This window comes from Panthera tigris, chromosome B1 (genome assembly GCF_018350195.1).
Source record: "Panthera tigris isolate Pti1 chromosome B1, P.tigris_Pti1_mat1.1, whole genome shotgun sequence".
Classification (NCBI taxonomy): Eukaryota; Metazoa; Chordata; class Mammalia; order Carnivora; family Felidae; genus Panthera; species Panthera tigris.
Window position 1 is genome coordinate 52265277 of NC_056663.1, and position 16053 is coordinate 52281329.

Here is a 16053-nt window from a genome sequence, read left to right on the forward strand (position 1 = left end):
TGGGGAGTTTTCAGTCCTTAATATTTGCATGTGTGTGTGTGGTTCTTTTTGTGTTTGTGTTTTTTCCCCCGTTTGTGTTGAGGTATAAATGACAAATTGGCCATGAATTCTTTATATATTCTTTTGTTCCCTTTCTCTCTTCTGTCTCTGGGACTCCCATTATGCGTATGTTGGTATATTGCTTAGGCTCTGTTTGTTTTTCTTTATTCTTTTTTTGTTCTTCTCAGAGTGGGGAATTTTTGTTGACCTGTCTTCAAATTTGTTTATACCTGTGCCTGCTCAAATCTGTAATTAAAACCCATCTAGTGCATTGTTTTTTTTTTTTTTAATTTCAGATATTATACTTTTCAGTTTCAGAATTTCTGTTTGGTACTATTTTATAATTTTGTCTATTGATATAGTCTAGGTTTTGAGACCTGTTCTCCTGGTTTCCTTTAGTTCTTTGTCCTAGTTTTTTTTTGTTTTGTTTTGTTTAGCTCTTTGAGCATATTTCAGACAGTTGATTTAAAATCTAGTAAAACCCAAGTCTGTGCTTTCTCAGGAACAGTTTCTGTTAATTTTTTCCTATGAATGGGCCATACTTTCTAGGGTTTCTTTTTGCATTATTTGTAATTTTAAATCTGGACATTTAAAATATTATAATGTGGCTCTCTGGAAATCAGATTCTTCCCACTCCTCAGCATTTGTATTTATTGCTTTCTGTGGGCTGTAGCTGTTTATTTAGTCATTTCTGGGTTTTTTAAAATATAATTTGCTGTCAAGGTAGCTAACACAGTGTGCTCTTGGTTTTGGGGGTAGATTACCGTGATTCATCGCTTTATTTAGTCATTTTCTAAACTATATTGTAAAGCGTATTTTTTTTTTCATGTGTGGTTTCTGAAGTATCTGTTCTTTTAGTTTGTGTTCATCTAGTGTTTGACAGCAATTTTCTTGAGTGCCAGGAACCAAAAGAGAGAGATGAAAAGAGGGAGGGAAAAGAGAAAGGGAAAACCACTCAAGACAAAGGAAAAATCCTTTTGCAGTCTTTGCAGATGGGCTTTTTGCTGGAATATTTCTTCAGTGCTTAAGCTTCAGCCTTCACTTCTGGCTCTCACTGAGCCTTGAGATCAGCCAGAACCAAAATCTTGGGATCTTCTTCGGCCCTTGCGAGCAGGTTTCCTGCATTGGGCATGCATGTGGCTTTCTGAATTCCTCAGTATACATGGGCACCTTTGAATACTCTGGTTTTCCAAAGAATCTTATTCCCTAGGCTTTTGGTGCTCTGGTGTTTCCTTCACCCATCATCTTTTCCCCTAGAAGACTGCAGGTTGCCCGCTCATCTTATGTTTTCTAAGAACGCCCATCACCTTTCTGCCCACGGTGGTTTCCAAGCTAGACATGACAAAGACAAGTCCGAACCCTTGGATAAGTTAGAACAGAGAGACACAATTCTTTGTGAATAAGGACTGCTGTGTTCCCTCTGGAGCCAGGACCAGGGTCCCATACTGAGAACATGGGCTGCCCTCTTCAAGACCTCCAGGAGCTAGGAAATGGGTGAGGCAAGAGCAAATAAAAATGCCATAAAGCTTTGTGATTGTTTTTAAGTCCCCTTTTCCTCTTGATTCTTCATTTGCTTGTGTGCTATAAACTTTGGACTATTTCTGAGAAGTCTGACAAAGTAGGGTTTTTTTTTTTTAATTTTTTTTTTTTTTTTAATGTTTATTTTTGAGAGAGAGGTAGACAGAGTGTGAGCCAGGGAGGGGCAGAGAGAGAGGGAAACAGAATCCAAAGCAGGCTCCAGGCTCTGAGCTGTCAGCACAGAGCCCGATGCAGGGCTTGAACCCACAAACCATGAGATCATGACTTGAGCTGAAGTTGGATGCTTAACCAACTGAGCCACCCAGGCGCTCCTGACAAAGTAGGTTTTAACAGTTTCTGCTTGCGTTATCAATGTTCCTGTGGAGGGATGGGCATTTGGAGCTGCCTACTCTGCCATTTTTGCTGGCATCACTCTTCATTTTTGAAGTAATAGTCTTTATCTTGCAGCACTTTGAACATGTCATACCTGCTTTCTGGCCTCGTGGTTTCTGATAAGTCAGCCACTATTTTCATTGAGGGTCCCTGGTACATAATGGATCATTTTTCTCTGCTTTTACAATTCTCTTTTTCTATGACTTTTGACAGTTTGACGTTGATGTGTCCTAATGTGGAACACTTTGAATTTATCCCACTTGGAGTTCCTTGATCTTTTAGGGTATGTAGATAATGTCTTCATCACACTTGAGACCTTTTTAATTTTTTTTTAATGTTTATTTATTTTTGAGAGAGAGAGAGAGAGTGAGAGAGACAGAATACGAGCAGGGGTGAGGCAGAGAGACAAGGGAGACGCAGAACCTGAAGCAGGCTTCAGGCTCCAAACTGTCAGTACAGAGCCTGATGCAGAGCTCGAACTCATGAACAGCAAGATCATGACCTGAGCCAAAGTCGGATGAGCCACCCAGGCTCCCTTTTTCTCTTCTCCTTCTGGAACTCCCATTATGCATATGTTGGTATATTTGGTGGTCTTCCACGGGTTTGGAGATTCTTTAGAATTTTCTTCAATTTTTCTTTCTTTTCCTCAGAAATTAATAACCTCAATTGACCTATCTTCAAATTCTAGCTTACATCTACTGTTGACCTCCTATGGTCATTTTTTCATTTCAGTTATACTTTCAAATCAGGGTTTCTGTTTGGTTCTTCTTTATAATCTTTACTTCTTTACTGATATTGTCCACTTGGTATAGCATTGTTATCATACTTTAACTTTTCAGGCATTTTTCTTTAGCTCTTCGAACATATTTATGATAGATGATATAAAGTCTTTGTCTGGTAAGTTCAATATGTCCTTCCTCATCCAAGGGACAGTTTCTTTTGACTGCCTTTTTTTTTACCCATGCATTCCTGTTTCTTTATGTGCGTTATAATTTGTTTTTTGGAAAACTGATGTTTTAGATAATATGGCAAATCTGGAAATTAGATCTTCCACCCTCTGAATGAATAACTCATTCACCCTTTGCTGAGGGGCCCTATGTGTGTGTTAGGCATGACTTCAACTCTCAGGTGGTTTACAACTCTGCTTTAGCCTTCAGCTTGTACAGGGCCCCAGGTTCAGCCAGAGGTGAAAGACTGGGACTATCTCAAGCATTTTCTGGGCATGTGCACACCCGTTTAAATTCCCAGGAATATGTCAGAGCTTCACATAGCCCCCTCCCCACCTCACCCCCATCCCCTGTTGCCCATGGACATCTCATTCCCCAAATCTTACTTTTACGATTTTTCCCAGGGTCTTATTTGCCCCAGTTGTTATGGCAGCCTCAAGCAGCTGTGATGTTAAATAGTTTCTGCTCATTATTTTTGACAAACACCCTGGGGAATAGGGTTTTTCCCTCCAAGAAAACTGTGAGTCAAGTCAGATAACTACAACACTCTGCAAAGGAGGCTTTGCCAGGGAGCTGTAAGACGCATCAAATAGTGACCGTGCTCTGGGGGTAGTATTTTTTTTTTTTAATTTTTTTTTACCATTTTTTATTTATTTTTGAGACAGAGAGACAGAGCATGAACAGGGGAGGGGCAGAGAGAGAGGAAGACACAGAATCAGAAGCAGGCTCCAGGCTCTGAGCCATCAGCCCAGAGCCTGACGCGGGGCTCGAACTCACGGACCGCGAGATCATGACCTGAGCTGAAGTCGGACGCTTAACCGACTGAGCCACCCAGGCGCCCCTGGGGGTGGTATTTTTTGAGGAGCTCCAAACTTGGCCTGCCCTTCCGGTGGCTACAAGGCTACTGCAGAGCTGGGGAAAGGGTGTTGGCATTGACCAAGTTAAAATGCCGCAAATCCTGCTGTTCTTTCAGAGTCTCACTAGTTTTTCTTGAATGAGTATTCCTCAGATTGTCCCAAGCCTTTTGTTAATTCCCAGAGTTTTAAAAGTAATTAATTTTGACCATTTTTGCCACTGTTTTCATGACTTTTTAGAGAAGATATACAGAGATCCTCACTACCATTCCAGAAGTCCCACACCCAAACGCCACATTTTAAAATATACTCCGAGAAACTTGAGGGACTTTTCTTTTTCACTGCCATCAGCCCCGTCCTCATTCTCTCCAATGTACTTTAAAAGGAAAAAGTTCAGGACTTGAAGTTAGGAGATTTGAGTTTGAATCTCCACCATACCACCTACTAACCATGTGACTTCTCTGAATCTATTTCTGTTAATGTTAAAGGCAAAAATTAATCTCTGCCAGACTGGGTTATAGGGAGGTTCAAATAGCACACATGTGAAAATTCCCAGCATACCTTTCACAAAATGGCATTTAAAAAATGTCATTCATTCATTCATTCCTCCTTCAGTCTTCTATCACCTGCTTAGACATGAGCCCAAAGCTTACCACTGATTTACTGTGCTCTGTGTCACCTGATGCTTAAAAAAAAGGAAAGAGAATTGGTAACCTTTAGCAGTTGGGAGTCAGCACGTGAAATGAAACGTATTTACAGTTTCTTTGATAGACACTAATACCAAGCAATGTTAAAAGGTATTACACCAAAAAGGATTCGTGGTCAGAAATACTTTTTAAATGCTGAGCAAGGGGCATGTGGGTGGCTCAGGTCATGATCTCCTGGTTCGTTAAGTTCAAGCCGCACATTAGGCTTGCTGCTGTCAGCGCAGAGCCAGCTTCAGATCCTCTGCCCCCCCCCCCCCCACTTGTGTGGGCATGCTTGCTGTCTGTCAAAAAGAAACAAACAAAATGCTGAACAAAACGGGGGCATCTGGGTGACTCGGTTGATCCTCCAATTCTTGATTTCAGCTCAGATCATGATCCTAGGCTCATGGGATTGTGCCCTGCATCTGGCTCCACACAGCATGGAGCCTGCTTAAGATTTTCTTGGGATGCCTGGGTGGCTCAGTTGGTTAAGCATCAACTTCGGCTCAGGTCATGATCCCACAGTTTGTGGGTTTGAGCCCCACATTGGGCTCTGTGCTGACAGCTCAGAGCCTGGAGCCTGCTTTGGATTCTGTGTCTCCCTCTCTCTCTGCCCCTCCTCCACTCGTGCTCTGTCTTCCCCTGTCTCAAAAATAAATAAACATTAAAAAAAAATCTTGAAAAAAAAAGATTTTCTCTCCCTTTGTCTCTTTCTGCCTCCCCTCCTCTGCCCCTCTCCTGCTTGCACAGTCTCTCTGAAATAAAAAATACTTTTTTATAAAAATGCTGCGTTAAAATAATAATTAAAATAAAATAAAAAAGAACTGAACAAAGTCGTATGTCAAGGCTTTGATATTTTATTTTGGTTTTAGCCTGTTTTTTAGGGGATTAAAAATTACATCCCAATAATCATCACAAAGGCAATTCTTTTTATGGCACTTAATGTTTTAGAAATCTAATATCTTCCACCATTTCTTTTTTTAATTTTTTTAATTTTTGAGAGCTAGACAGAGCACGAGAGACCTGAGCTGAAGTCGGACACTTAACCGACTGAGCCACCCAGGCGCCCCTCTCCTGCCATTTCTTAAAACATGTTTGACTCAGCCCTGGACTATACTCTGATGGGGCAAGGAAGAGAATTGATGATTTACATAGATAAATTTGGGGAATGTGGCATAATGTAGTCCCCTCTCAGAGAGTCACAAAATAATTATTAAAAGCTTTAAGACACTCTTCAATAAAGCAATGTACGTAACTTTAATTCAGCATTTATTTATTTAGTTAGTTTTTAAAGTTTACCTATTTTAAGGGAGAGGAAAGAGAATCCCCAGCAGGCTCCACACTGCCGGTGCATAGCCCTACATGGGGCTCAGTCCATTGAACCGTGAGATCATGACCTGAGTTAGCCAGATCCAGTGGGATGCTTAACCACTTAAACGACTGAATCACCCGGGCGCCCCTTTAATTCAGCATTTAAATTAAATTATACGTTTGACTATGGATTTCTTTTTGGAATTATACTTACTAACATCCTTCAGAACTAGCTTTTAATAAAGGGATCACAAATGCATTTTATCTCACATTCTGATTGCCATTTGGTAGATTCTACCAGTAGGGCTGATGGAGAAGGATTCTAAAGCTGTATGGGGTGGGCTCAGGTGGAAAAAGTTCAGTGATTGGTTAGGGCTGGGGGGCAGGGCCAAACCACTTTCTGCAGGAGCAATTGGTGTAGTGGTTTCCTATTCTCTCCATGCCTGGTTCCGGGGGACATAGTACGGGACTTGCTATCCTAGCAGTTAAGTTCCAGCACATGGGTTCTGGGATTATGTGGATTGTTTTTATTGCTGGCATAAAAAGGATGCACATAATTAACTTGTGTGAACCTTATAAATGGCCAAGTAGTTTCAGAGACAAAACCAATCTTATAGTAAAACTTCAATAGGATCCTGTGAAAATTGAATGTACTATCTTTTCACTTAATGTAAGGTTGACCACAAATTATCTTCCAGTTGTTATTAAAATTTATTTTTTCAAAAAATGTACCAGTTTATTTTCCATCCCTGTGAGTTTATTCCATGATAAAAAAGTGTTACAGAACTTCAGGGTTATTATGAAGCTGTTCATTGTATATAAATGTAGATTAAATCTGTATTTGTATTTACACAAGACACATCTTTATTTTTAATCTTTGACAGTCCATGTATATTTTATGTACATGTAATTTATTTGTCCTAAAATCTCAGTGTCTAAAATTTTTAAGTTTTGAGATTTGACTCAACCTCCGTTTGTAGTATGTCTGTAATCTGTTCTTTGTATTCTAGACTTGTCAAAACAAAAAGGAGAGTTAGTTTTATATTTAGCTATTTTAAATTAAAACACAATGCCAGATGCAATAAAGGGCTTTTGGGTATAGTAATGTTCTGCTTAACACCATACCTGACATGACCAGATTCTGGTTTTATCCTTTTGGCTGGCTTTGAGAGCCTGTGGAATAGTTTTGTTGTTATTGAGAGTTGTAATGTTGGTTGAACTTTCTGACAAATATTTTTATTTTAAAGTTTATTTACTTATTTGAGAGAGACAGAGACAGCACGAGTGGGGGAGGGGCACAGAGAGAGAGAGAGGTGGGGTGTGAGAGAATCCCAAGCAGGCTCTGATGCCAACACAGAGCCCGGCAGAGGACTCGAACCCACAAAACCTCGAGATCATGACTTGAGCTGAATCAGCCACTCAATGGACTGAGCCACCCAGGCATCCCACAAATATTTTTATTTTGCAACATTTTATTCCTCTGTTAAAAGTCCTGTGTTCTGCCTTCTAACACACGTAGAGAAGCACTTGTCCTATTAGGAGCATTTAATAGTGGTGGTTATAATTTAACTGCTTTAATGGCAGTTTTCTTCCTTAATCAGATGTAAGTTAAAGCTGCAGCAGAAAACGATGTCTCTGTGGTCCTGGGTCAATCGGCCCAGTGAACTGAGTAAATTCACCAATCCTCTCTTTGAAGCCAACAATCTCGTCATCTGGCCTTCAGTTGCTCCGCAGAGTCTTCAGCTATGGGAAGGTAAGCTGTGCAATCCTTTGTAAATTTGTTATCAGTAGCCAAGGATCCTCTGTGAACATGCTGTTGTTTGTATTTGAAGATGGTAAGTGGTGGACCTGACCCTCAAACCTGTGTGTTATTGCTGTTTTTTCTCAATGTGGGGAATGGTTCTCTCTTTCATATCCATGATCTGGTCACACTTTTTTGTTCAGTCCCCATTTCAGACATTAGCGGTGATAATTCAATGGATACTGCTGTTTATGTTGGTTATTTTCCCCAGATAGAAAGATACATTTCTATTTTTAATTGTGATTACAAATTTACCAACTTAACCATGTTTAGGTATACAATTCAGTCTTGCCAAGTATATTTATACTGTTGTGAAACAGGTCTCCAGAACTTTTCATCTTGTAAATCTGAAACTCTCTACTCACTAAACAACTTCCCATTGTTCCACTCTGCAGCCCCTGGTTAACTACCATTCTGGTTTCTGTGTTGAGTTTGACCACACCAGGTACCCCACATGAGTGGGATCATACAGTATTTGTTTTTTTGTGATTGACTTCTTTCCCTTCACATCATGTCCTCAGATTCATCCATGTTGTAGCATATGAGAGGACTTCCTTCTTTCTAAGGTTGAATAGTTTTCCATTGTATGTGTAGACCATATTTTGCTTACCCATTCATACTTTGATGGGCAGCTGGCTTGCTTTCATCTTTTGGCACATAGGTGCACAAATACCTCTTCAAGATCCTGCTTTTGATTCTTTTGGGTGTGTACCCAGAAGTGGAATTGCTGGATCATATGAGAATTCTATGTTTAATTTTTTAAGGAACCTCTGTACTGTTTTCCATAACAGCTGTACCGTTTTACATTCCACCAACAGTGCACAAGCGTTCCAGTGTCTCTACATCCTTGCCACCACTTCCTATATTTTTGGTTTTCTCCCCCCTTTGGTAGTGGCCAGTCTGATGGGTAATGAGGGAAAGTACGTTATTTTTTGTCTGAGAGAGTTGGTAGGTAGCTGGGACAGGAATAAATTATAAGCTCCAAGGAGATGGTTTCTATTTCCTTTATTAAGCAGCCATTAGGATAGGTTTTTCTGTTGAAGGGTTAATTAGCTAGTCATTCTAGTAAGGTTTTATAAAATACCAAAGCTTCTTCTTAAAAATATAACCAAAATCTATCTAGACTATATTAGCTATCCATTAAACAAAGACTATAAAATACCGTTTCTTTTTAATCATCTTGAAGGTAGTAATGCATCTTTATCCATCTTTGTATTAAACAGCACAGAGCCTACACACAGGAATGGTAGCTGTTTGGTAATTGAACTGAATTACCATACATGTCAGTTAACTATACCACGGTTTCATATGTTATGCCCACAGGGCAAATCCATGTGTGGGAAACTGCCTTTTGTGTGCAAAAAGGCCTCAGATCATTTTGCTCTCTCAGTTTGGGACTGAGTCTGTTTCTGTCACTTCTCTGAATGTCAGCCCTCAGGTCTTGTTCCTCTTGGCCTATCTGTCATTAGCTGCTTCCTTCCTCCTCAATTTCTGCTTCTAATCTTATCTGTTGAGGTGTCCCCAAGTTAGAATTGTGGGGAAAGTGGCCTCAGATAGTCTGCAGATTCTCTGAGCCTGAGCTTTGGTGCTTTGGGAATTTTGGGCTGTTCAGAACTTCTCTTTCTTACTTTCTTGGTTGTTGTAGATAGTCACAGGTGCAGGATAAGTGATTTCTTTGTTAAAGATTTCTGGGACAATTTACCTAGAAGCCACTGTCATGTTTAATAACTGAAGTGAGAGACTAGCTACTTGGGAGAAAAGCCACATTTTGGAATTGAATGGCCTGAAGGACAGTTTAACTTGTTTACTAGTTACAATGAGTAAACCTCATTGAGAGTTTAGAAATTAAGAGACTGAGGAAATCTTTGTTGTTACATGAATAAATTCCTACCGCTCCATAAAGAACAGAGTTTCCATATGTGCTTAGTGCCTCAGCTTAGAACTGGAAGAAATTTTGTTAGGGAAAATCTTCCCACAGTAGGTATTTGGATTGTATAATGAGACTACTCTTTGACCTTAAAATGTCTCTCTCCTGTTTATATTTACATCATAGTTAACCATTAATTTAAGGTAATTCCTGGGTTGAAGAACAGGATTTTAAATACAGGTTCATATAACAGAAAAATCAACAAAGGAGATAGTCTTTAAGCTATGTTTCTATTTTCCTTTTCTGATAGAGAGTAGCATTTGGACATACAGGATTTAAGGCCCTGGCAGTTTGGTTTCTAAAAAGTGTTTTAAAGAAACATAAAACCTTTGTGAACTTACCAGCTACTGACATGTTGCTGCCTGGAAAGTTTCTGTACCTCCTTATTTGACGATCTTTAAGCCATTATGTTGGGCTGATACAGTTAACGTAGATCTATACGGAGGAGAAAATGTCTCCTTTTAGTCTATAATAAAAGGATAATTATTAATGGGGGAAAGAAGACTTGCCTGTAGAATTGGAAGACCACCTCTTAAGAAACAGGGAGGGAGAGCATTATTTTTTCTATCCTTTTCTTTAATTGGAGTGTAGCTGACATATATTAATTTCAGGTATACAACACAGTGATTCAACATTATGTATGTTACAAAGGGATAACCACAATAAGTCTAGCTACAACCTGTCATCAAAGGCATTACACTATTATTAACTATGTTTCCTCTGCTATATGTTGCATCCCTGTCTTATTTATACCTAGAAGTTTGTGCCTTTTAATCCCCTTCCCCTGTTTTGTCCGTCGCCCCACCTCCCTCCCCTCTGGCAACCATCAGACCGTTCTCTGTATCTGGGAGTCTGTTTCTGTTTTATTTTGTTTGTTTTGTTTCTGTTTTTTAGATTCCACAAATAAATGAAATTCTATGGTATTTATCATTCTCTACTTGACTTATTTCACCTGGCATAATACCCTCCAAGTCCATCTATGTTGTTGCAAATAGCAAAATGTCATTCATTTTTATGGCTGGGTAATATTCCATTGTGTATGTATACCACGTCTTCTCTATTCATTCATCTATCGATGGACACTTAGGTGGCTTCCATATCTTGGCTGTTGTAAATAATGCTGCAGTGAACATAAGGGATGCATATATCTGTTCGATTTGTGTGTGCATTTTCTTTGGATAAATACCTAGAAGTGGAAATGCTAGGTCATATGGTAGTTCAATTTTTAATTTTTTGAGGAACCTCCATACTGTTTTCCATAGTGGCTATACAATTTAGCATGTTCACTTGCAGTGCATGAAGGTTCCTTTTTCTCCGCATCCTTGCCAACAGTTGTTATTTCTTGTCTTTTTGATAATAGCCATTCTGACAAGTGTGAGCTGATTTCTGATTGTGGTTTTGATTTGCATTTCACCCTGATAATTAGCGATGTTAAGCATTTTCTCGTGTGTCTCTTGGCCCATCTGTATGCCTTCTTTGGAGAAATATCTATTCAAGTTGTCTGCCAGTTTTTTAATTAGATTGTTTTTTTTTTTTTATTTTGAGTTATATGATTCTGTTATTTCTTTTGGACATTAACCCCTTATCATTTCTATCATTTGCAAATATCTTCTCCCATTCATTAGTTTGCATTTTGTTGATGCTTCCCTTTATTGTGCAAAAGCTTTTTAGTCTGATGTAGTCCTATTGTTCATTTTTGCTTTGTTAGCCTTTGCCTGAGGAGACATATTCAAAAAGTTATTGCTAAAACTGACGTCAAAGAGCATACTGCCTATGCTTTCTTTCAGGAGTTTTATGGGTTCTGTTCTTACATTTAAATCTTTAGTTCATTTTGAGTTTATTTTTGTATATGATGTAAGAAAGTGGTCCAGTATCGTTTTGCATGTAGTTGTCCAGTTTTCCCAGCATCATTTATTGAAGAGACTGTCTTTTCCCCATTGTATATTCTTGCCTCCTTTGTTCAAAATTAATTGACCGTCTAAGTGAATATCTAGACTTCTTTTTTTTTAATTTAATGTTTATTTATTTTTGAGAGAGTGAGAGAGAGACAGAGCACGAGTGGGGGGAGGGGCAGAGAGACACAGAATCTGAAGCATGCTCCGAGCAGTCAGCACAGAGCCTGACGCGGGGCTCAAACCCACAGTGAGATCATGACCTGAGCCGAAGTCAGATGCCCAACCAACTGAGCCACCCAGGCACCCCTCTGGACTCTATTCTGATTTATATAGATCTGTGTATCTGTTTTTGTGTTGTTAGCCTACTGTTCTGATTACCGTAGCTTTGTGTAGTATAGGTTGGAATCAGGAAGGGTGATACCTCCAGCTTTGTTCTTTTCTCAAGATTTCTTTGGCTATTTGGAGTCTTTTGTGGTTCCATATAAATTTTAGGATTGTTTCATGTCTGTGAAGAATGCCTTTTGATAGGGATTGTATTGAATTTGTAGATTGCTTTGGGTAGTATGGACATTTTGACAATATTCTTCAATCCATGAACATGGTATGTCCTTCTATTTATTTGCGTTTTCTTCATTTTATTTCATTAATGTCTTACAGTTTTCAGAGCACAGGTCTTTTACCTCCTCAGTGCAAGATCTTCCTCCTATCCCTAGGTACTTTTTTTAATGCAACTATAAATGGAATTGTTTTCTTAATTTCTGATAGTTCATTCTTAGTATACAAAAATGCAGATTTATGTGTTAATTTTATATCCTTTAACTTTACTGAATTTATTAGTTTTAATAGTTTTTTGGTGGAGTCTTTAGGGTTTTTTATATATAGTATCAGGTCATCTGCAAATAGTGGCAGTTTTATTTCTTCTTTTCCTGTTTGGAAGCCTTTTCTTTTACTTGTCTGATTTCTCTGGCTAGGATCTCCAATATTGTGTTAAAGTGGTAAGCCTCCTTGTCTGTGAGCTAGAGGAAAAGCTTTCAACGTTTCCCTGTTGTATATGATGTTAGCTGTTGGTTTGTCATTTATGGCCTCTATATCCACTTTGTTGTGAGTTATCATAAATGGATGTCGAATTTAATAAAATGCTTTGTCTGCATCTGTTGGGATGATCGTTATTTTTATCCTATTTGTTAATGTGCCGTATTGTGTTGATTGATTTCTGGATATTGAACCATCCTGGCATTGCTGGAATAAATCCCACTTGATTGTGGCATAAGATGCTTTTAGCTTTTAATGTATTGTTGAATTCAGTTTGCTAAAATTTCATTCAGGATGTTTGCATCTATGTTCATCAGGGTTATTGACCTATAATTTTCTTTTTTTGTGTTGTGTTTGGTTTTGGTATCAAGGGTAATGCTGGCCTCATAGAATGAGCTTGGAAGCATTCCTTTCTCTTCAAGTTTTTGGAATGGTTTGAGAAAAATAAGTATTAACACTTCTTTAAATGTTTGGTAGAATTTACCTCTGAAGCCATCTGATCCTGAACTTTTGTTTGTTGGGAAGTTTAGGTTTTTAAATAACAATGTGTGTAGTTTTGCTGTTACTGTAACCGTCATTTTCCCAGTGAATGATTTTATACATGTATGAGGTCCTACAGGTCTGAGTAAAGTTCTATAATTGAATAAAAAATTTATATTGTGAAACTGTAAAGTTTATGGCATTGTAAATTATCAGCTTATTTTCCTGAATACATCAGAAAATGGTATTGTAAAATCATAATTTTATGGGGGGGTTGAAGAATGAATGATTATGTACATAGAAATAGTGATGTTTTAAATAGTGTATTTAATTATACTCTTTCAGTACACCAATATTCCTGCTTATTTCAGAGTATAGTAAAATATAGATGTGAACTGTAAAAAAAAAAAAAAAAGAAGAAGAAAAGTAAAGAGAAAAGAATGTATAATGCATGGAATAATGTCAATGTTAATTCACCATATGTATCTTTTTCCCTTCTGTCTTCCTTTCCTGGAATTCAATAGGTATTTTCCTACGTTGGAACAGATCCTCCAAGTATCTGGATGAAGCATATGAAGAAATGGTTAACATCATTGAATATAACAAGGAATTACAAGCAAAAGTAAATATCCTTAGGAGGCAGTTGGCAGAACTGGAAACTGAGGACGAGATGCAGGAGAGTCCATGAAAGACCTCCCTATGACCTACGTAAGGACCTTCCTGGACCTGTATCCACCTCTTTTTCCTTTGGCCCTTAAGTTCACTTTTACAAAGTAGCCTTGAACTTAAGGCTTTAGATGTGAGAACCCTCTAAATGTAGTGGACTTCTCAATACTTTATGAATGAAATATACTGTAATTACTCATGTTTCATGTGGCCTGTTAGGCCTCTTTACTTTGGGAGCAGAAAGGAGGTGCTAGTCATTTTATTTTATGTGAAACAGGTGACCTATTTAATGCCACTTGCATTATATACCATTTATTCTTCTGTGTCTACTTTCCAAACACTGCTCTAGACCGGTCAAGTATATGATTAATCTCTTTAGGAAATATTTGGTAGTTTTAAAAAAGATTAGACTTTTAAACACTCCAAATATAGAAATATTTTTCAAAACTGAAATGGTTGAAAAACCAAGAATTTTGTGATTAACATGCCATTTCCAATACCTTTGCCCTTCTCTTTAAAATAGCTTTGGATTAACAAAGCTGAATTCATTCTCATTCTGGTTTGTCAAGAAAGGAAAATCTGAATATTTATTCAAGGTAAATTATTTTTGCAAGGGTTATAGGTTTAATCCTCTGATATTTACGTTAAGAAGTAAATTTTAACAGTAGACCCGTAAAAGTATGTGCAATATAGAAACAAAGTAGGAATTTGTTACTGATATGGTATTGTTACTGTTGAATTGATTTTTCAGGTTTTTGAGAGTACATAATAAAGTGCATATCAAATGCTGGATATCGTATTAAACCATCATTTAGGGTAGATGTTAATTTGTTATAATTAAGCTACAAATACGGTTTCCTTAAACCAGAGATGCACTGCCCTTATCTGAAATTCTTATTGCACTGGTTTATGTATCTGTGTTTGTTAAGTTTTATTGTGTCTTATTTTTAAGTATTCTGAGAGTTTACTAATACTAAGCTTAAAACTTTCATGTTGGCTTGAGCCTTTTGAACATTTATCTGGATTCTGCTGATTTGTCCATTATATGTTAGGCAAATCTACTTGAAGTGGAGGTGAAAGTTTATGAACATGACAAAGCTATGTTTTAAACTTCAGAAACAGATTGAAATGTTTCAATGTTATGACCGTATGCTATGCTAGTTCATGCCTGCTACTCTAAAAGTCTGTGGTTCAGTTCTTTCTGTATACATTTGTTTTGTGACACTGTTTATTTTAAAAAATACTATGAATTCTAGTTTTCCATTAAAAGGATAGTTGAAGAATAATGTTTAGTACTATTTCCACCCCATCTGTATATAACCATTTCAGTGTAAAGCACACCAAAACTGAACCCTGCTTTAGAGCTGTGTATTAAGCTAAAAATATAATTTTAAAAAATCACCTCTAGCATCATCTATGGCCACATTCAGAAGCCTTAGAAAGTAGCAAAGTACTTTCTATCTCCAGTTGCCCAAGCTTCATCTTTTTTTTCTGTTTTCTCAGACTTGTAGCAAAAGGCTTGGAAAACCATGCGTATCAGAACTCTCTTTTGGTATATTTGCCTGCCTTCTCCTTCAAGCCCATATTTATTCTCTTATTTTCTTGGCTATAGTTATGAGTCTCCAGGCATGAAAGCTCTCACAAAAAGGCTAAGGCAAGGAGCAAAGGAAATCATGCTCTCAGTATCTCTGTATTGTACAAAATGTTTATATTAATACTTTAAAAGAGGAAATATCCTAGCTTTTTTATCACCCCTCAAAATTGCTTTCTGCATTTGTTCATGCAGGTGACCTTTTTGTTTTCTCCTATTTTTGTCTCAAGAGTAGATATGAAGGAGGCTTTTTCTTCTCAGCTAACAGATCCATAAGGAAAAACATTTAGAGAGTTTTCTTTTTTAAGTGATTCTTTAGAAGTGACTGCCACTGATGATATTGATTGGCCATAGGGCTTCTGTGGGTGGAAGTTTTTATTAGGCTTGATCATGGAGAAATTGTATGCCATCGATTTTTACCTGTCTTCCTGATGAACGTTTTATTTGTGAGCCAGAGTCCAATAGTAGAATAGTGTTTCAATTTCTTTTTTTTTTTTTTCTTATTGAGACAACAATCTTAAGCTGTTTGGACAAGTTTGCATTTTAGTACTAATTTATAATTAAGGGTTGTAACCTTCAGTTCCGTTTATAGGTCATAAAAACAAACTTTGGTATCCATTTTCAAAGGGGACATCTAATGCAAATATTAGGATTTTCCCAAACTCAAGAACCATGTCAAAAGTACATTATCAATATAATTTAAAGAGGGGTTTTAGTAATACTATGAAGTTACTCATCCCTTGCATGAGAAGAATATATACAGTGGATATACTCATGAGAAAATACTTACTAAACATTAAGTTTGGAGAATCATCTTTGATAAACGTGGCTTTAAAAACTTTAATAAAGGGGCTCCTGGGTGGCTCACTAGGTAAGTGTCCTACTTTGGCTCAGGTCATGATTTTGTGGTTCA

General features: G+C 37.7%; 1 protein-coding gene across 2 annotated transcripts in view; it reads left to right on the top strand.

Moving 5' to 3' along the window:
* MTMR9 (myotubularin related protein 9) overlaps positions 1-13755 on the top strand; it is a 50484-nt gene extending 36729 nt beyond the window's left edge. For both annotated transcript variants that reach the window (XM_007097131.3, XM_042983578.1), the window contains exons 9-10: positions 7350-7501; positions 13408-13755. In XM_007097131.3, coding sequence (XP_007097193.1) covers positions 7350-7501; positions 13408-13571 — 316 coding nt within the window. In that variant the 3' untranslated portion in view covers positions 13572-13755. The remainder of the gene's footprint in view (positions 1-7349; positions 7502-13407) is intronic.
* Positions 13756-16053: the final 2298 nt, after the last annotated feature.